General features: G+C 54.5%; 1 protein-coding gene across 4 annotated transcripts; it reads left to right on the forward strand.

Annotated features, from left to right (window-relative positions):
• The first annotated feature begins 313 nt into the window (after nt 1-313).
• On the forward strand, nt 314-15,124 carry ABHD6 (abhydrolase domain containing 6, acylglycerol lipase). 4 transcript variants are annotated; one of them, XM_039695392.1, is made up of 10 exons: nt 314-447; nt 3,767-3,836; nt 5,521-5,668; nt 8,932-9,088; nt 9,478-9,591; nt 9,820-9,952; nt 11,149-11,306; nt 12,103-12,157; nt 12,591-12,691; nt 13,312-15,124. In XM_039695392.1, the coding sequence occupies exons 3-10, from the start codon at nt 5,550-5,552 to the stop codon at nt 13,486-13,488; spliced, it is 1,014 nt and encodes a 337-aa protein (XP_039551326.1). In that variant the 5' UTR covers nt 314-447; nt 3,767-3,836; nt 5,521-5,549; the 3' UTR covers nt 13,489-15,124. The 4 variants fall into 4 exon arrangements, with proteins under 4 accessions (XP_039551326.1, XP_039551327.1, XP_039551328.1 ...); XM_039695393.1 differs by lacking the exon at nt 314-447 and adding an exon at nt 3,372-3,639; XM_039695394.1 differs by lacking the exon at nt 314-447 and adding an exon at nt 3,372-3,627.
• The last annotated feature ends 4,860 nt before the right edge of the window (nt 15,125-19,984 follow it).

Raw genomic sequence — 19,984 nt, forward strand, 5'->3', positions numbered from 1 at the left:
CGTGTTACACCGCTCGCACTCCCGCTGCAGCCCCTGCTTCAACCCCACTGAATTCCCATCACAGCTCCGCTGCATCCCCCTTTCCACCCCTGTTGCAATCTCCATGGAAGCCTCATTACTTCTCCCCTGCATTCCTTTCGCAGCTTCACTGCATCCCCCCTTGCACATCCGCATCTCCCGCTGAAGCCATCTTGCAGTCCTTGTCTCCTTTGTCAGCCCTATCACACCCCCCGCTTCACCGCGCCGTAAGCCCCGCGTTCTCCCCTCTCTGGCCGCCCTTTCACCCCGCTGTGTCCCGCCTCTCCCCGCGCATCCCGCCCCGCGGAGCCGCATCCCCGCCTCTCGCTGCGCCCCGCGGAGCCGCACGGCGCGGGGGAGGGCCGGCGGAGCGCCGCGTTCCGCCGCCCGGCGCTGCCATTGCGGCCAGGCACGGCTCGGATCGGCACGGTGAGAGGCGGGGGGGCGGGATGCGGGGCTGGCGGTGCCAGTGACAGTGACAGGAGCGGGGGGAAGTGAGCGGAGGGGGAGCCGTTCCGGCGTCCGGGTCTCCCCAGTCCCAGCTGTGGTATCGCTGGGGGTGGGCAGAAGATCGCGAGCAAAGACGAAATCCAAGAAAAGCATTAAAATATATATTCAAAGATTTATTTAATTTGCCTTTAATTCCCCCCCCAACAATTACTCATTTGGTGGCGAGGGGGTTGGAACAAGATGATCTTTAAGGTCCCTTCCAAAGCAAACCGTTTTATGACTCTGAAGGATTCCGCGGTCCCAGCTGCTGCTGTTCAGAGGATGCTGTCATTTTGCCGGAGGAGGATGCTTTGGGGGGGGCTGTGTGCTGAGGAAAGGGGCCAGGATGTGGCCCCTGGATACCCCTGCCTCATCCTTGCCCAACTCTCCACCCCGTCCCCAGGAGGCGGCCGAGTCCGAGCGCACTCTGGCATCAGATGCCCGTGCGGGCTCTGCTGCGTGCGTGTGCGGCAGGACGGGGATGGCGCCGGGGTCCGGAGGAGGATGGGCTCGCTGTCCATCTCTAAGGCAGCAGCTGACCGGCAGCACAGCCCATCTGGCTCCTGCTTTTCATCCACCTTGTGCCCAGGCTGGCTAGCAGCGATGCTGATAGCTTGTCCCTGCGTATTCCCAGCCTGGGGTACAGCAGCAGGTCAGGGACCAGCCCAGACTCCCTGGCTCGTGTTGGAGCCGTGTTGCACAGATACAAATGGCTCAGAGATGTACATTTTGTCAAACACTGCTGCAGAAATAACGATTGCCTTGCTGCCATCTATAAATAAATGAAGGTGAAAGGGCACATTTCCCACTCTCAGCTCATTGGAGGCTGGATTAAGAATTGAGAGCTGGCTGATTGACAGACAGAGGTCTTTCAAATATTAATAGATATTAAATTATAACTTCACTGTGATTAGCACCTAAAGGATCCCATAGCTAACTACACCACTGAGGAATCATAACAGTTATGTCATCATCTATAGTCAATATTATTTTTCTGGCTGTAGATGATGCAAGGGTGAGGGAGTTTCCAAGGGAGAGGGTTCACTTGCATGTTTTGGGTTTTTCTTTTTGCATGGTTAGTGGTGTGAGTCAGGGCTTCTGGGGGGCCCACCTCAGTCATCGAGGTTCCTCAAAACGCTCTATTTCTGCAATGGAATCTTAAAATTGGTTGATGATTTTTCTTTTCAGATCTTAAAAAAAAAAAAAAAACAAAAAAAAACCATATGTTTTTGTGCTGCTTAGCTTTCAGTGATTCAGTGATCAGTGAGGCATGGACTGCGCTGGGTGCAGGTGAGCTGAGCAAAACCCTGGGTGCAACAGCAGCTGTGCAGCCCAGTCCTGATGAGCACAGCCCAAGACAGCCTTTGTGCCTGAATGTAGGCAGTGATGGCATACATGTGATTCCTGTTTGTGAAATCCCTGCCTGGCCTTTCTCAGGGCTCCCTGGTGCATCAGCTGCCAGATTCCTCTTCCAACCCAAGGGCCTTCTGCCTTGGGGTGGGTTTTGTGCTGCTGCTGCCTCTCTTGTGGGGCTGGGAAAAAAAAATTAAAGATACACCTGAGCAGCATTCTTGGGTCTTCCCCAGCCTTCCTGGAGTGACACACTGAGCTTGAAGAGGAAAAATACTTTTGTCTCATGGCCTTGGGAATGTCCCCAGCTTGCTGTCCTCTGTAGTCACCTACAGACCCCTTCCACCTGTTGGCCCCTCTCTTTGCAGGTGTTGAAATCCCTGCTTGAGTCTGACATGGGAGGAAGCAGCAAACAGATGGAGATGTGGAGCCATCCCTTAGCATCTGTCCTGGGACATCCCATTACCTGGGGTGCCTTGTTTTGGGGCTCCTCCCAGGTGGGATGCAGGCTGTGGTGGTTAGTGCTTGTTGCCAGTACGGGAACCAGTGCTCCTGGTTTGGCATCCCATGCCCTGCCACGTGTTCAGTGTGCTCGGCGTTATCACCGCCATGATCACACATCATTTATCAGAGGTGCCTAATTGACGTTTCCAAGTTAATTCATGAAGTGTGTGGAGATCCTTCTGAGCAGCAGTAGCACCACTTGGGGCCACTTGCTGTGACTCTTGGTCACAGGGCACCTCACAATGATGGATGAGCTGTGGTATGAAGACTTAGGGCTGTTACCAGAGGGCTTGTTTTATTTTTTAACAGCTTCAAAAGCTACTCTCTAGCTGGTAGCAAAGGACTGTGCTGGGCCTGGGGTGATGGTGCCTGGTCTCTGTGCAGCAGGGAGGGTTATCATTCCTGGATGGGCAAAGCACCAGGACATTGTCACTGTGGGTGCTCCCACAGCGGTGAGCCAGAGTCCCTGCAGCTCTGATGGGAGCAGGGGTGGCTTTATGGAGCAGGGGTGCTGGGGACTGTGGTGATGGTAGCTGCCCCTGACTGCATAGCTGAGCCTGCTGACATTCTCCTCCATCGGAGTTAGCCACGGAAATCAGAGACATGCTCTGACCAGGCAGAAGGAGGCTCGGAAGCGCCTTGGGGCTGCCCGCACACCCTGTTCCCCCAGGCACCCGTGGCCAGCGGGGCCCTGAGCGGGCTTGCCGGGTGTGCCAGGGTGGCACTGGGCTCACTGGGAGCGCTGGCTGCCATGGCCCTGCCGAAATGCTCCGGCCTGATGGGGACAGCAGCCCCGACCGCCCCTGCGGCAAGGGGACCTCTCAGGGATTTTGTGGCTTGAAGCAGCCCCCAGAACTCATGCTGCCTGGCTCCGGCGCACCTGTGCATCGCCCCCGTGAATTTCCCAGCCAAAATCTGGCGGCGAGTCCAGGCCAGCGTTTTCCTGCCTCCCTCCCCGGTAATTCCCTGCGGCTGCGCTCCGCTCCAGCCCGTCTCACACAGGGCAGGCTCGGGGGGAGGGCAGGGGCACGGAGAGCGCTTGGAAAAGCACCTTTAAGACAAAGAGGAAGGGGATGAGCAGCAGCTTAGCTGGCTTTGTTCTAATAGCAGTAATCACCTGAAGGGCGAGCATGAGCCCGCGGCGCTGCATGGCGCGGCCCTGCCCGGCTCTCCCCGATGGCAGCTCGCACTTTGCTCCTGCTCGGAACAAGTGCACTCGGCTGGCTGCATTGTGCGAAAGACCACATTTACATAAACAGGGGAGAGGTTGGTCAGAAGGTGAATATGAGACGTCTTGAAGGGAAGCTGGTGGCTTAAATACCCCAAACTCACCGGGCCGCCAGCCTGAAGGGAGGAGTGAAAGCAGAGCTGCGATTTTGACCTTGTTCTTTTCCTCTTCTGACAGCGTTCTCAGACACCGCCGCTGCCCGCAGCGAGCAGGACTTGTGCCGAGAGGAGGAGGGGATCTCTGCAAGGTAAGCCGGGCTTTTTAAAGGCTTTCTCTTCGTTTAGCTTCCTAAAGTGGTGTGGAGAAGGAGGCGGAGGTGGCGATCCCGTGTCACAGGGGCTTCCACCACCCGCGCTTTCTGCTTCCTGCAGCCTTCCCTCGCCACGGGCACCCGGGGGAGCAATGGCGATTCCCGTGCTTAATTCCTGCCCTGCTTCAGTGGCATCGCCAAAGGCAGCGAGTGCTCCGGGTGGGCTCCCTCGCAGCCCTGCTCGCATGCATGAGGTTTATCGGCTGCATAAAATGTTTATCTACGAACAAGCCATGCTGAGATCAAGGATCTTTCTACAAAGTGTTAATCAAATGAATAACGACGTGTTGTTGCGGCTTGAAGACGGAAATGAGGTTTAGCTTTGTTAAGGACGTGCCTGGTGGAAATATTTACAGTATTCCTCGAATTTCAGTTATTCCTATTTTCCCTGCAAATGTGGCCGATGCTTCGGAGGTTCTGTGCAGTTTCTCCGGGCTGTGTGTGCCGTGGGGTCCAGTGTGATCCGGTGTGACGGTGTCCGGGGGCGGGACGCTGTCACTGTGGTCATTGTGTTTGTGTTCATGGCATCGCATACCGCACACACACCGCCGGCAGTCTTGCAGGAAGCTGGGAAAAATCTGTCTGTCCTGACACGGAGAAATGTGGAGGTGGTGATGGGCGGTGAGCGGCTGGTGGGAGAGCAGGCATTGAGGATATTTCGTTTTACAAATGTGGGACAAAATTGTAATGCCGAGGAACGGGGCAGCCATGAGATGGTTAGCGGGGGGAATTAGAGGAGATGTGTGTGTGGCAGCGTTTAATCTCTTAATGAGAAAAATATATCCCAGCTGCCTGTGGTGGGGAGAGTTCAGGGACAAACATGACATTGTGCAAGAGCTTGCCCTTGCTCCGAGTGCCCTCCACCTGCTGTCCCTGAGCCTTGTCTGGAGGATGCTGGGGAGCAGGGATGGGAACCTGCTATCTACAGGAAGTGCAGAATGTGGGGCAGAAGTGAGGATGTGGGGGTGGGGATAAATTTGTTTCTGATAAGGGCTGGACACTAAAGAGTGCCCTGCCAAGTTGTTTCCTTCTGTTCCCGAGTCCATTAATAGGCTCTGCTTCCTTGATTGGTTGGTGCCTGTGCAGAGCAGTAATGAGAGCTGGGCTCAACCCATCAGTTCTAGGTCAGTGCTTGTGTGCTGGGGATTTGGGATCAGGCAGGGGGAGAGAAGGGAGACAGAGCTGGATGTCTGCCTCCAAAAAGAAGCGTGGAGCCTGCCTGAAGCTGGCCCTGCCTGCAGCCATGGGGGGAAAGGCTGCCTGCCCCCATGGTGGGGGGAAAGGCTGCCTGCACCCCTCGGGGGGCTGTGCTTGCTGTGTCTGCAAAGTGTCCCAAGGGCCATTTGTCCCCTGTCACCTTGGACATGTTCCATGCCTGTTAGGGGGCTCATTGTCCATTTGAGATGTGCTCTCCTGAGAGGATAACATTGCAGGGATTAAATCCATTAAGGAGCCAGAAGAAATAGGTGGGTTTTAAAACTGAAGGAGACTTTGCTGTGCTCCTGAAGGATATCTGCCTCTTGCAGAGCTGCTTTCCTCTTCTTCTGGCAGCAGAGTTCTCATTTAGCAATGATTTGTCATAATTTCTGGTGGTTAACCTCAGAACTTTCCCTAAATGCAGGCAGGTGAGGCTGAGTACTGAAGAGCAGCATGGACCTGGATATGCTGAACATGTTTGTCATCGCTGGTGGCACCCTGGCTATCCCCATCCTGGCCTTCGTGGCCTCCTTCCTCCTCTGGCCCTCGGCGCTCATCCGCATCTACTACTGGTGAGTGTGTGAGCCCTGCTGCTGGCTCCTCTCGTGTGCCAGGGGTGGAACCTGGGCCCAGCAGGGCCCCGTATGGGGGGTCACAGTGGTGTGGGCAGAGCTGGGTGTTCCTGCCCCTGACAGCAACACCAGCAGTGACCTGAGGTCCTCCAGGGCCGTGCCAGCTGTGTGCAGCTTTAAACATGTCTGGGAGAAGGAAATTGTGTTTTCCAGTTGCATTTTTGCTGTGGAGGCCTATGTCTGTCAGGCCTCTTGCTGTCCCAGGGGTTTGACTGTGCCAAGGGACAGCTGGCCAGGCTGCCACTGCAGTGCCAGCTTGCAAGATCTCTCCAAGCCTCTTTGGATTGCTTTCCCCAAGGACAGGGCTGAGACTGGGAAAAGCACTGCTGTTGCAGCATCTCCACCAGCCTGGCAGCTGTGGCAGTCTGGTGACCTCCCACCTCATCAATGTGGCTGTGGGGTGGGTGGCCCTGGGCTCACATGCTCCATCCCAGCTGACAGCCTGCTCAGCAGCCAGGGACTTCTCCCTCATTAGTAGCTATGGATGAGGCTTTTTTCATCCTCTCTCTTCTGGAATGGAGCATCAGAGAAGATGGAGGGATGCTTTTCCTTGTCCCCTTTAATATTGTCCTTTCTGATGCCAGGAGGTAAGCACTAAATCCTTCAGTCCTCCTTTGTCCCTGGAAATCAGTGATAAGCCCACTGGCAGCTTTCCTGTCTGGATTGTTGCAGGGAAAAGCTGGAGTAACTCTCTTCAGAAGTCAGGGCAGAGTCTCATCCCCAGCGTGGAGCAGGCAGCAGCAGACAGCACAGGCAGAGCAGGCAGTGTCTCAGGCTGCCCTCAGCTGCTGCTGGCAGATGGTGGCTCCTACAGTTCAGCTCAGGGGTGTTTCCAAATCCAAGTGACTTCCTGTGAGAGGAAGGTGTTTGTCCATCACAGCACTCAGGTGCAGCAATGGGATGAAGCCTGTTTCTAAAGGCACTTTAATTACAAGCCATTTATTCATAGCATAAATTAATCCTCTTAATAAAGAGGAGGAGCATGGGATGAAAGCCCCAGTGATGGGATCACCACTCTGCAAAGGAGAGCAGGCTTTGGCTGCTCATGGGTGTCTGGTGGCACTGGGTTTGGCAGTCCAAGTGGTTTATTTCTTTGGATATGTCAGCAGCTGGTGGAAGCCAGGGAGGACCCTGATGGGCTGAGGTACTGAGGAGGATCCCTGGCAAGCACTGCAGGGTGACTGTGGTCAGGGTGAAGCCTTCAGCAGCCACTGCAGGGGTGGCAGGACAGGGCAAAGGAGGTGCAGAGCCTGTGCCAGGAGCTTGGAGGAGCCAGGCTGAGTGGAAGGTAGAGAATGCCCTGCTGCCTTTGCTCTTTTGGGGCTGCAGATGAGGAGCTGAGTGAAAATGCACTGTGGGCAGGTTGGTCTGTGTTTGGGTGAGGGAGGGAGCATGTGAGCAGGGTCAGAAGGACTGTCTTCTTTTGAAGGGTGTGGCTCCTCCATCTCTCTCGTCCAGCATTTCTGGCAGTATGGGCTTCTTGCAGGAGTAATTGCAATGCACTGTGTGTCATGGACATCTCTTTTGTTAGGGACAGTGCCCTTACTCTTCCTTTTCTATTGGCTTCTTTCCAAGTTGGAGTTTTTTGAAGGGTGAAATTCCTGTGTTTCCCCATCAGCAGAGGCAGGAGAGGTGCAGGAAGCATGCCATGCTGCCCTCCTCTTTCAGCCCCGTGCAGCTCCACCTTTGCAGCACTGTTCCTCGGAGGTCCTGGAGGAAGCTTCTCCCTTCTTCCACAATTCCCTGCCCACTCCTTCTCCTCGCTGCCAGTCTGTGTCCTCAGCTGGTGCAGTCAAGGGTCATGCTGGGCCCCCTCACCCAGGGCCTCTCTGCTTTCCCTGCTGCTAATGCTCCTTCCTGCCTGGCAGGATATCCCGGGCTGCCCCGCTGACCCCAGCCCTGCCACAGGGGTTAATCACTTTAGCTGCTGCCACTAAGTGAGTTAGCACCTTGTGAGGGATCAGTTCAGCTTTGCACAGATTATTTTGCCTTCTACTGAATTGATCCATTAGGATCAGTTGCTAAAAATGTTATCATCTTGCCCATCGGTAGTTCACACCAGTGCCTTTGAGGCAAGGACTCTTAAGACACTTATTAGGGAGAAATTCACCTCTCCTTGTAGGACCAGCACAGAGCTGAGATGCTGCTTAAGTCCCACTAACTCCCTTGAAAAAGGGATTATGCCAAAAGAGGATTTCACTGTGCATAAGCTTTGAGTGGGCAGGGAGGTAGGACAGTCCAGAAGTGTTGGTGACCTTGCTCTTGTGTCTTAAATAAACTCTGATACGGTGTATAAAAGTGTTTGCCAGTGTCTTGGCCAGCAGGAGTAGCCCAGCAGTTGTCCTGACAAGGGTTGTATGTGAGCACGGGGGAAGAGCACAAAAAGGGGCCCCGTTCTCTGCCCTGGGCTGCACGTACACATCATGTGTCCCAAGTGTCACCGATAATCTCTGTCCAGGTCCTTCTGGCCAGCAGTTCTGCTGCATCCTCTGAGCAGGCTGCAAGCATATGCTGGCAGGACTGTCTGCCTCTGCTTTTAGAGGAGCAGCCTTGGGGTTAGCCTTCTGTCTTCTGGGGTGGTAAACCTAGTGTAAGGATGGCCCACTCCAGTCCTTTGTGTGTGTGTAAATACATTTTCAAAGGCTGTCTAGCTGGTCCATGAGAATTGGATTTTTGTGGTACTCCAGGGTGACATGGTTGTTTTGGCTGGGAACTGATATGCTTGTCTGTGAGGTGATGTAGTCCCCTTGATGCAGGACTGTGTCCAAATAACCCTGTGACAGATCCACCTTATCCACCTGGGAGAACTGTCTCCCTTGGCCTGCCCATCCTTTACACTGCCTTGCCACATGTGCTGCCCCCCCTCCTTGAGTCTCTGTTCTCATACCACCCTTTGGGCATTTTCTCTTTTACCATTGTTGTTTTAGGGCCCATTTCCACTGCTAAGAGTTATTTAGGGTATTTTTAAAAATTCTTAACAGACAGAGTGTCTCCACAAACCATCTGCAGTGCAGCCAGTACTACACCTCCAGGGACCCGATGCACAGGGTTAATCCCAGTAGTCCCATTATGGCACCAGTGACAGCCCAGCCTAATTTGCCTTAATAAACTAAAAAATCTTACCTTCAGACTTGTCACCTGCCTTATATCATGGCTGTGCCCTGGTCTTGTCTTTCTCACTGGTGTTTTCTCCTTGTTTCCAGGTACTGGCGCCGAGCCTTGGGCATGCAGGTTAGATATGCAAACTATGATGATTACCAGTTCTGCTATTCCTACAGAGGCAGGCCTGGGTACCGACCATCCATCCTGATGCTGCATGGGTTCTCAGCCCACAAAGACATGTGGCTGTCCATAGTCAAGGTGGGATTCCGTTTCTACTGTGTTGCTCCTTACTGAGAATTGATGGTCCTGGGCTTGGGGGCAGTGGGGGGGGGCAATGATTGCGTGCATGGGATGGGATGACTGCTCTAACATGCTAGGAACATGCTGCTTAGCTCCATGCCCATTGCTTGCTGCATCCCTTCACCCTGTAACAGTGAAGAGCAGTACACACGTGCTGCCTCCATGGGAAGCAATTCTTGGGCGTGTTTTTTCATCATCCTTGGTGCACAAGCTGACTTATTCTGGTGCACGAGCAACCAGGGTTGCCAGGAGGAGAGTGACCCCACCCAAGTGGGCTCCCCACTTGCCATCCCTGGGCTTTGCAGCAGTTTCCTTGCACTGTAACCACCCCTGGTTTGTTTCTTCAGTTCCTGCCAAAGAACCTGCACTTGGTATGTGTGGACATGCCTGGGCACGAGGGCACAACCCGCTCGGACCTGGATGATTACTCCATCAGTGGGCAAGCTAAGAGAATACACCAGGTAAAGCTCCAGCACCACATCACTTCTGCAGAGGGACATGGGGACATGAGGGGTGTGGGGACATGAGGGATGCTAAGCCCTGTGAGTCTGCCTTGTGTGGCCTCAGTCTCTCCCTTCCCAGGCAGCCAGAGCCACCAGCCTCAAGCTTTTGAGTTGAATTTCTCTAATGACCTGACCCCATGCTGTTGTTTCCTCTCTCCTAACAATGCTCCTTCTGCTCCCTGCCAGTTCGTGGAGTGCATCAAGCTGAACAGAAAGCCCTTTCATCTGGTTGGCACTTCCATGGGGGGAAATGTTGCTGGTGTCTATGCTGCTCAGTACCCAGAAGATGTTTGCAGCCTGACCCTCATCTGTCCTGCAGGTGGGCAAGGCAGGGGAGACTGAGAGAGGGCAAGCAGAAGCCAGTGCAAAAGCCCAGGGCAGTGCTGGATGCAGCATAGATGTGTAGTGCAAAACATTGAGAAATAATTTGTATTTACAGTGTAGAAATCTTTGGCAATGCACAAGAGAAAATCACAACTTTGTGCTGACTACTCTTCTCCAGGGGTTTGGTGTTTGCCCCAGTGTGCTTTGGTTAGAGTCAGGACTAGGGCAAATGGGACAAATTCTGCTCTGAAGAAAAATGCCCTTTCCCTTGGAATGGCAGGCATTTTACATGGCATGTCTGCAGCCTCTCAGTTTGGGGGCAGGATTCAAGATTGCAACAGGAATGGCCTCCTGAAAGCCCTAGTGTGCTGAGGGCCTGGGGCTTTGGGAACTGGAGAGCTCTGACCTCCCACCTTTGGGTGCCTGCAGTGGGAAGAGCACTTCAGGGCTGGGCACAGGTCAGCAGGGTCCCCTGTGTCCCCTCCATCCCCAGCATCCCCTGCACAGGGGGCTCAGGGAAGCTCATGATATGCTGCAGGAGGCACAGCAGGCAGAGAGCCTCTCTGCCAGGGAGGCTTTGCTGCATCCCAGTTGTCATAGCAGCTCCTTTCCCCTCCCACACAAGGAAAGTGACTTCCAAATAAGCACTAGGGAATGAAACCAGGCAAATGTTACCTAGCTACCAGGCTCTGGGGGTGTTGGGTTCCCACTCCCCTCTGGGAGAAGTGTTGACTGCCTCTCTGGCTGTTGCTGGATGTGGGGGCTGCAGAAGGGTTTAGGATTAAATTGCTGGGGAATTTTTCTTCAGTGCTGCATGCAGATGGGGCTGCTGAAATTTTCTGTCCAACCCTGTGCAGTGGCAGGCTGGGCACTAGTGTTTGCATGTGATGAGCACATCAAATAAGCACTATAGCTTTTGCTGAAGTAGTCATGCATGTCTACACCTGGTGCTGTGCCAGCCTGTGGGGTGCCAAGCCCTGGAGCAGGAGGGAGGCTGGGTACCTCTGGGTGCACATTGAAGTGGCTGTATGTGCAGATGTTTTCTTCCCCTCTTTTTATAAAATTTTTTCAAAGAGTGAGCAGGTAGGAAACCAGAGGCAGGGATGAGGAAGGTCAATGCAAGGATGTTTTTGTGTTTGGTCTGTTTGGGGGGGATCTCATCTGGGCTTCACCCCTTCTCATTTCACCCAGGCCTGCCAAGTACCACTGACAGCAAGTTCATTAAGCAGCTGCGGGAGCTGCAGGAGTCCAAACGCATCGACAGGATCCCTCTAATCCCCTCGACGCCCGAGGAGATGGCAGACATGCTGAAGCTTTGCTCCTACGTTCGCTTCAAGGTGCCACAGCAGGTGAGGAGCTGGCTGTGGAGGTGGGAAAGGACAGCCTGGAGGTGCTGAGAGGGTTTGCTCCTCCCTGAGCCTACGTGGTGGCAGCTGAGGCAATGCTGGGAGTAGAGCTGGAGCTGCCAACCCTGCCATCACCCAGGGGGGACACACCCAGCCCCGCTCCCTGCATTTTTCCAGCACTTTCCCTTCAAACCCTCTTTTCCAAGCTCCCTCTGGCAGTCCCTGCTGGAATTCCTCCTCCAGTGAAGTTTTTGGCAGCAGGCTGGGATGTAGAAGGGTTTTTTAGTAAATATGGCTGGCAGGAAGCATTAAACGACTAAGGCAGCTGTTGTCTGATGTGCAGGGAGATTGTTTGCTGCTTTTTAAGCAAAAGTAATGGAAATGTTAATTGCGTCATTGTCAAGCAAGAGGAACTTGTGAGGGGCTGGCTATTAAACTAGTTTTCCTTAGGAAGTCTGGAGTGAGTAGATTGGAGAGTAAGAAAAAAATGTAAGGTAGTGCCAAGGCCTTTTGTGTTTTTGCCAAAAGAGTTCAAGAAGGAAGAAAAGTGCAGTCATGGCTGAGGTGGCTGCTGGCCAGGGGCAGAAATTGGGTCTGCATCATAAAAGACAATATTACTTGTTGCTGAAATATATGTTGCTTAAGCGTGGTTTCAACAGCCCCACATGCTTAGGAAGAAGCTCATGCTGGGGCCAGACTTGCTGGGGAGACAAGGGCTGCTCTTGAGTGCTCTTGGGCATGCTCAGCCCTGTGCAGGGCATAGGTCCCCTCCAGCAGCTCTCCTCTGCTCTCCCTGCAGATCCTCCAGGGCCTCGTTGACGTTCGCATCCCACACAACGAATTTTACCGGAAATGTAAGTGCAGGGTGGCAGCCTCTTCCCTGGGCTTTCCAGCAGGATCCCGGGGCCTGGGGACCAGCTGTTCCCAGCTCCCATGTCCCCAGTACATGGATGGGCCCCAGCACCCCCGTGCTCTCTTGTTGAGGATGGGAGGGGGCAATGTCATTAACAGATTTGGGGACACACCTTGGTCACTGCTAGCAATGCACTGCCACCCCCACTGGTGACGGGGTTGTTGCTTCACCCTCGCCCTTCCATCTGGGCTGACAAGTACCTGTGAGGAGATGTTTTGGCTCAGGGCCCCTCTGCAGCTGGGCTTGGTGGCAGGGCAAGGACAGCCCAACTTCTCTGCATGGGTTTCCCAGTGAGGGGGTACTAGCAGGATCCCCTTTGAGACAGGAAGGCCAAACGTCTCCCTGTAGGACTGACTCTCCTCTTGCCCCACTAGTGTTTCTAGAAATTGTGGATGAAAAGTCCAGGCACTCTCTCCATGAGAACATGAGCAAGATCAAAGCACCGACACAGGTCATCTGGGGAAAGCAGGACCAGGTAGGCAGCCCTGCACATCCCCCAGACTGTCTCCATCTCTGCCTGTGCCCACCCAGGGGGCACGGTGGGGCTGTGCTGTGCACTGCTCTGCAGGGAGCTGGCACGTGTGCCCTGGTCCCCAGTGGGCTCAGACACAGGGGCTCAGCAGGGTGATGGGCAGAAAGCTGACAGCCAGCTTTCCAGAGGGTGGAGAGGGCAGTGCCAGAGCTGGGGGCTGCTAGGGGCAGGTGGGGGGTAGGTGCCAGCACTGAAGCAGGCAAGGCTGGGAAGAAGAATAAAGTGTCAGCGAAGAGAGTTGTCCTGGCAACTGGGAAGAGACGTGCTGTTTGTGGGCAGGCTTTGAGGCAAATCTTAGGGTTTGTTTCAGAGGAAGGAGTGGGAGGGAAGATGTGGGAGGAAGCAGGCTGCAGGCATGCAGAGGGCTCTATAAATGCAAAGATGCAAGTGTTTGCTTGCAGTGATGCTTTGCATTGAGACAGCAGCTGAAAAGCACACAAGAGAGTTCCCTGTGTCTGTGCCTGCATCCCTGCTGCACATCTCGGGTGGGGAAGATGCAGGGTTTGTGCAGTGTGCAGCAAACCCTCTCTGGCTGTGGCAGTGACTGTTTCCCTGCTGTCCAGGTCCTGGATGTGTCTGGTGCCAGTGTTTTAGCCAGCGCCATCCCGGACTGCCACGTGTACATCCTGGAGAACTGCGGGCACTCCGTGGTGGTGGAGCGGCCCCGCAAGACAGCCAACCTCATCCTGGAGTTCCTGGCACTGCTGCACAGCATCGACAACAACAAGAAGCAGGCGTGAGCGTGGCAGGGAGCCAAGTGCCCATGCCAGGGTACCTTGTAAAGTACTGCAGCTCTGATACGTTCTCAGGGATCTTGTACGAATTGGGTCCATGTGCCAAAGTCCCTGAGGAAGGCAGAATCACTGATACCTAAACCTATAGCACCACTGGCACAGCAACCTGGGGTCATTGAGCAACCTCCATAGATGCAGGAACAGAGTATCTCCCTTTTCTACTTAGAGGTAAGGTAGAAATGAGCTGAAATCACCCAGTGCTCATCACACAGCCACCCATCTTACCTGGGTTACCAGCACGTAGTTGTTCATGACATTTACCTAAATTATATATGAAATGTAGGAAGATACCTGGAAACCTGGACTGAGACTGAGACTTAACAATATTTTTACTACTTAGAGTCCATCGTGTTGCATGCTGCTGTGCTGTAAGAGAACCCCCAAGTGCTCCAGGCGTCTGCTTGAGTGCTCTTTGTGTAGCTCCTGATCTCATGATTTATCCAGAAAATGACAGAAACCTTCATGTGTGAAAGTCCAATGACTGTATGTGCAAAAATGTTTACACTCCGAGTGGGTTTTTCTAAATCTCTGAGTAGCTCCTGTGTATTTGTAATGCCTTAACGTTGCCCTGGGCGTGGTGTCCATGCACAGCCCAGGGTGGTTCTACCTGAGGGTGGACACAGCCAGTGACAGTGGGGTGCAGCAGCAGCTTTGCCACTGCTGTGGGGCTGGGGCCATGGGAACTGCCCGGGGTGACCTCTGAGCCCCAGTCAGCAATAAGCCCATGGCCACGGTGTGATTCAGCCACCCAGGGTGAACCCTTGTCTCAGCTCCTCTATCACATCGTGCTGCTGAACACCTGGGTGTAAATAACGATTTTCTTAATGAATTCTGTGAATTCTGCAAAAGCCAATGCCACTGGAACAGGCTGAGGGGCAGGAGGGGGCTGTGTGTGACCAGCACAGGGGATGGTGAGGGGGGTCAGCTCGCCCATGAGGTGCTGGGCCGTGGTGGGGAGAGGTACAATGTACTTCTGCATCCTCTCCACGATTACAGCTCCTGCCCAAGTGAAGCTGTAGGCAGGAACAGGCAATACAGGCAAGCTGCACTTTACAGGCTGCAAGGTGATGTTCAGGGATGGATCCTGCACCTCCCCAGGCGTGGTCCCTCACTGCCTGCCCTGGGGACAGAGCACTGCTCCAGGTCTCAGGCAGGACCAGGGGGTGCTGCAGGGCAAGGCAGTGTGTGGTGCCCTCAAAGGCAAAGCAGCAGGTGGCTGTCACCCCTCAGTCACCCCAGCCCTCCTCAGGGGGTGACAGTGGGTGCTGTGAGTGTCCCCCCTGCCTGGGAACACAGCTGGCAGCTTCCTGGGGTACCCGGATCTGTACATACATCTGAAACTCCCTGTCAGCTTCTTGGCTCTTTTTAAGAGAAGAAATATTGTTCTTTTAGAAAAATAGAAATTTGCTGTTAATTGCTTGGTATTGTTTCTACTACAGGAGTTGATTTAAAGAACAAAATTGCTGGTAGTTTTATGTGGTAAAAGCCAGAAAAACTTGTTCAGTATCTATATGGTTTCTCATGCCACAGATTGCTGTATGCAGAGGATTTATATGGCTATTAAAATCTAGTGATTTAAGGAGTCCATGGTGCAATGACTGTTTTTTCCTTTGAAGAAGAAGGTGGCTATGGTGTGGGATGACAGAGGGATCTTGCTCTGCTGCTTCTTTCCTCCCCACATATCTGGGAGATGAAGGTTTTGGCTCAAGGAATATTTTGTAATATTGTTTGAAAGAAAGAGAGAAGTTGAGGACCCAGAAGGCTCAAGTCTCATTTGGTCAATGATAACACACATTTTCCTTTTTTTTTTCATATTATTAGGAGAAGGTGGCACCAAACACTCAAGAAGAAAATAAAACCTCAAGGGGCAAGGGAATTGTTTTAAGCACCAAGATTCCTCTTAAAACCCTTGCAAGCATGTTAAATACCAATTTCATCTATTATTGCAAGCCTTACTGAACTCATACACTGTGCTAGGAATAGCACTACATCAATTTACAGGCAAAAGTATTTGCATTTCTCCTTCTCCCAGGAGGCTCTTGAGGCTCAGCAGCTGCATTGTTTGCCAGAGGAGCTGCAGGGAGGGCTGAGCAGCATCTTCCTGGCTGTGCCCTGCCCTGCTCCACTGCTGCAGTGGTGCATGCACCAGGGTGACCCTGTTAATGATCACAGCACAGGGGTGGGAGGGGGTTTCTCCCCACAGGTAGGGGCTGAGGGTGGGCTGGCTCAGGGCATCTGCATCACGTGTTGCAGCCTCTGGTAGTTCAGCAGTAAAACCCCTCAGGTGTGGATTGGAGGGGGCCCAGACTGGCCCCAGGCAGCTGAGCCTGCTGCAGAGGCAGGGATGCAAACAGGCTGCACCTGCCCACACCCCTGGCTCTGCTCCCATGAACCCTCCTTGCTGCTGGGAGAAGCAAAGCCCCACACCAAACCAGGCTGCTGCCTTGGCTCTGGCTGCTGTCCCCGTGGCTCGGAGCCCCCCTGAGCCCTCGTCAGCCCCCAGGTACAGCAGGGGCTCTGGGCTGGGGAGGGGCTTGGGAAGGGGCAGGGGCTTCGGCTCTCCTGGTGGGCTTTTGTGTCTGCAGGGCAGAACTGGTGGAACCATGAGGCAGCTGCTGGATCCCAGTTGTGGTGAGCCCAGTACTGGGAACCTGCATGCAGCCTGAGCATCCTGGCGTGGCAGGAGGGAGGAGCTGCCCTTTTGGTTTGGTGCCCCATGTATGAGCACTGCTTTCCTTGCAGCCTCGTGGCTGAACCAGGTCTGTGCTGGGCTGGGCTGGGTCACTCAAAGCTGAGTGAGGAGCAGGGCCTTGGCTCTTTTGGGTCTTGATAAGGCTGTTGCACTGTGTCCTGAAAAGAGGCTCCAAAACACATCAGGGCTGGCTTGAAATAAATCTAATACTGCCTCTGAGCGAGCTGTTTTGCTGCTGAGCATCCAAGTCTGTGGTGGTACCTGCTCATGGAGTGACTGGGAGCAGGAGGGACAGAGCTGGTGGCAGCCAAGTACCTGCTGGGTACTCGGTGTGTGCCCAGTTGATGCTGAGAGGGAAAATGTGATGCCTTGAAACTCGGACCTTCAGGGAACCCTGGTCTGGGTCCTGTCCCACACAGCTGCAGACAGATGCTTGTCTGCAGTAGAAAAGCATATTTTTTCCCTTTTTTCCCCCAGCAAAGGAGATTAACTAACATTTGCTGCCTTGTGGGAGGGTCTCACCAGCATGTCTGCACAGAGCACCCTCTGAAGGGCAGAGTGATGCTCAGGGGGTCTGGCACTATGGGTTGGTTGCTGTCGTGGCTGTTCCCCACTCTGGTAGGCCACCACTCAGCTGAGCCTTCCCCTGCCCCAGTGTGTGTCACAGTCCTCCCAGACACGTTGTTTTCCCCTTGGAAGCCTGGATGGGAGTGCCCTGGAACATGCTCCCCTCACCCGGTGCAGAGGGGGCACCGCAGCCCCAAACCCGTCCCTGTAGGGCCAGGGGCAGTGTTCCCTGTGCTCCCTGTGCTCCCTGTGTCCCCTGTGTTCCCTGTGCTCCCTGTGCTGCCTGGTGACATGACGGGGGTCCCCTGCCAGGACCCTCCAGCTGAGACTTGCAACCATTGCAAGAAAAAACATACAGGATCTGGCAGGGGGCTCGGGTTTGGTTGTTTTTCCTTCTGGGAAGCCGTTTTCCGAACTGGAGCCTCCTGGGGGCGGTTTGGGGGTGTCCATGGAGCGCTCGCTGAGCCGCCAGGGCCGGTGCCTTGTCCCTGCCATTGCCTGCCCGACAGCGCTGCCTGCCTGCTGCCTCTGCCAGCGTGGAGAGCAAACCTCCGGCCTCCTTTCACACAGAGACAGGCTCCTGGGCTGATGTGAGCCTTGCCGAGGCTGTTTTGCTGTATCCTGGAAAGGGGATCCCAAACACAACAAGGCTGGCTCGAAATAAATCTAATACTGCCTCTGAGCGAGCTGCTCTGCTGCTGAGCACCCAGCTCCGCGGGGGACAGAGCGGTGGGAGCCCTGGGCAGGGTGCCCTGACACGGTGACAGGGCTCTGGTGGTGCCAGGGGCAGCCAGTGCCCCCACTCCTCCCCAGAAAGCTCCCTTTACTCGGAGAGCAGCCACACCCAGCCCCCGGGCGCTGCTCCCCTGATTTTGTGTGTTTGGTCGTGCTCTGGGAAAGCCGAGCAGGTTTCTGTGGCTGCGCTGGGATTTCGCCTCCCCGTGGGTTTGCAGAGCGCTCCCTGCCCGGGCCCTCTGCTCAGTGAGCTGCCCTCCCGGGTGGATCACACAAAGTCCTCTCAAGGGACGTTCAGCTGCAGGGCAGGCTCCACTCCGGGCTGCCATGGCCTCTGCTTTGCCAGGCAAGCGTTGGGAATGCCCAGGAGAGCCTGAGACCAGGACAGTGTCTGGCTGTCACTGCAGGAGCAGCCCATGCGGCTCCAAAGCCACTTCATGGGACAGTAGTAATGTAGAGCTGGGAGAAATCTTCACAAGAGCATCCAGGCCACCCCTAGATCATCTCCTGCATGAGCCCTGAAGGTTCCCACTGGCTTTGGACACTCCACCACAGTTCCCCAGGAGCTGGTGGCTCCAGAGGGCATCGTATGAACAGCCTGAAACTGTGCTGAAATTTAAGCTTATTACTTCTCCTGCTCCCATCAGATGCTGGCAGAGTGTTCACATCTCCCTGCAGCTCCCTCTTTGCTGTTCACAGATCTGCTGTGTCCAGAATAAAATCCCGCAGGCTTTGCCAGCTGCTGCTGTACCTGGAGGAATACAAGATCTGGGCTTACACTTTGCTGGCTTCAAAGAACGGGTGTCTTGCGACAGTGTTTCAAGGGCAAACATCCCAGTCAGTTTGGGTTAAAATAAATAAATAGTAACAATAACAACCCCTCCATTACCCCAAGTGAGGTGGCTCAGCCTATGAGTCACCTTTTCATGCAGCCTTGATCCCCAGCCTGCTTTTGCACACGGGGAATTCATACCTGGAAGCGGAATACTGCGTAAGTCTTTCCACAACTACATCCTCCTTTGCCCACGCCTTTTTTTTTTCCATTTTCCAAGATCATCTGTATTCTACCACAGCCCTCCAGCACATCCCCCTGGGGCAGCCTCAGCTGAGCCACTGATGGAGCTGTGGAGAATCTCCCACTGTCTCCTCTCCTTTCCACAGGGAACCACGGGTAACTAATGAAAAGGATCTTGCTGCATGTTTTGCAGCCATCTTGCAGGTTGAGTTAATCTTGAGCTTCTTTATTTTCCCAGTGGGAATGACAGAGTCTTGCTGAGCAAAAACCCTGCTAAAGAAATAGAGTCCTTGCTGCTCTCTCTGCTTCTGGGACCTGTTGTCCTCTTGCAAAAGCAAGTTGATTTGGAGTGAGATGACTGATCCTTTTTGAGCACCCTGGCCGTTTCTAGGGGCTCTGTACTTCCGTCCCCAGCCGCTCGGGGATGCCGTGGGGAGCAGATCCAATGCCCGGAACATGTTTGCCTTAGCGTAAATAGCCCTTGGTGGTGCCCACGAGGTTGGGAAATGTTTGGAGTGCTGCTCTGACCCCGCAGGCAGGAGAGAGAGGTCGTTGGCTTGTTTGCAGAGCCAGGTGAAGGCTGGAGGACATGGGGCTGCTTGGGACCATTGAGAACGGGGACCTCGGGTGCTTTTGTGCCCAGGGCTTCCCATCCTCAATGCCCGCCGCATCCCAAATTTCAACATCCCGGCTCCCCGGCAGTTGTGGCGAGGTGGCACCAGGTGGCAGCAAGGGACCAGCGTGGGGGATTGCTGCGGCACTGAGGGAGCAGCGGGAGCCGTAATGCTGCACCCCTGCTCCGAATGCAGCCAGGCGGGGTCAGCTCCTTTCCTGGGGCTGTGCCCGGGCAGGTCTGGTCTCTCCTGTGTGCGCCCCGAGCCGTGTGGTACCCGTCCCAGGGCACTGCCCAGCATTCCTGTCTCGTGCTTGGAACTGCGTGCTCTTCTGTCCTTCCATAAGAGGACCAGACTTTGGAGTTTAAGGGCAAGTCACCCCTGCAAGAAGTTAAATAATTAACCTGTTTTGCAAGAGCCTCAATATGGCCTGCAAGCAAACCCCTCTGTGCTCCCGGGGGTGCTGTCACCAGCTCACAAATGTCGGTCTTGGGCTCTGGCTCAGAGCGGGTGATGTGAGGGATGTGAGAGAAGAAGCCTGGGTGGTGCTGGGCCAGGCCAGCCCTGCTGGGAGCAGTGTCGGTTCATGCATCCCATTCCAGGCTGGAGGAGGTGGGGGTGATCTATCTACTCCCTTTGTCCCTGCAGGAATGATGTCAGGCCTCCCATCCCACAGGGCTCAGGAGAGCCCTTGCAGCATCCTCTCCTCTCCTCTCCTCTCCTCTCCTCTCCCAGCAGTTCCTATCTGAGCAGCCAGGGAGCTGTGCTCAGAAGGGCTCTGCCATTTTCCCTGCAGTGCTCAAGAGCCACCCGCCTGTG

The sequence above is a fragment of the Passer montanus genome, unplaced genomic scaffold, assembly GCF_014805655.1.
Source record: "Passer montanus isolate IOZ18808 unplaced genomic scaffold, ASM1480565v1 scaffold9, whole genome shotgun sequence".
In the NCBI taxonomy this organism is placed as follows: domain Eukaryota; kingdom Metazoa; phylum Chordata; class Aves; order Passeriformes; family Passeridae; genus Passer; species Passer montanus.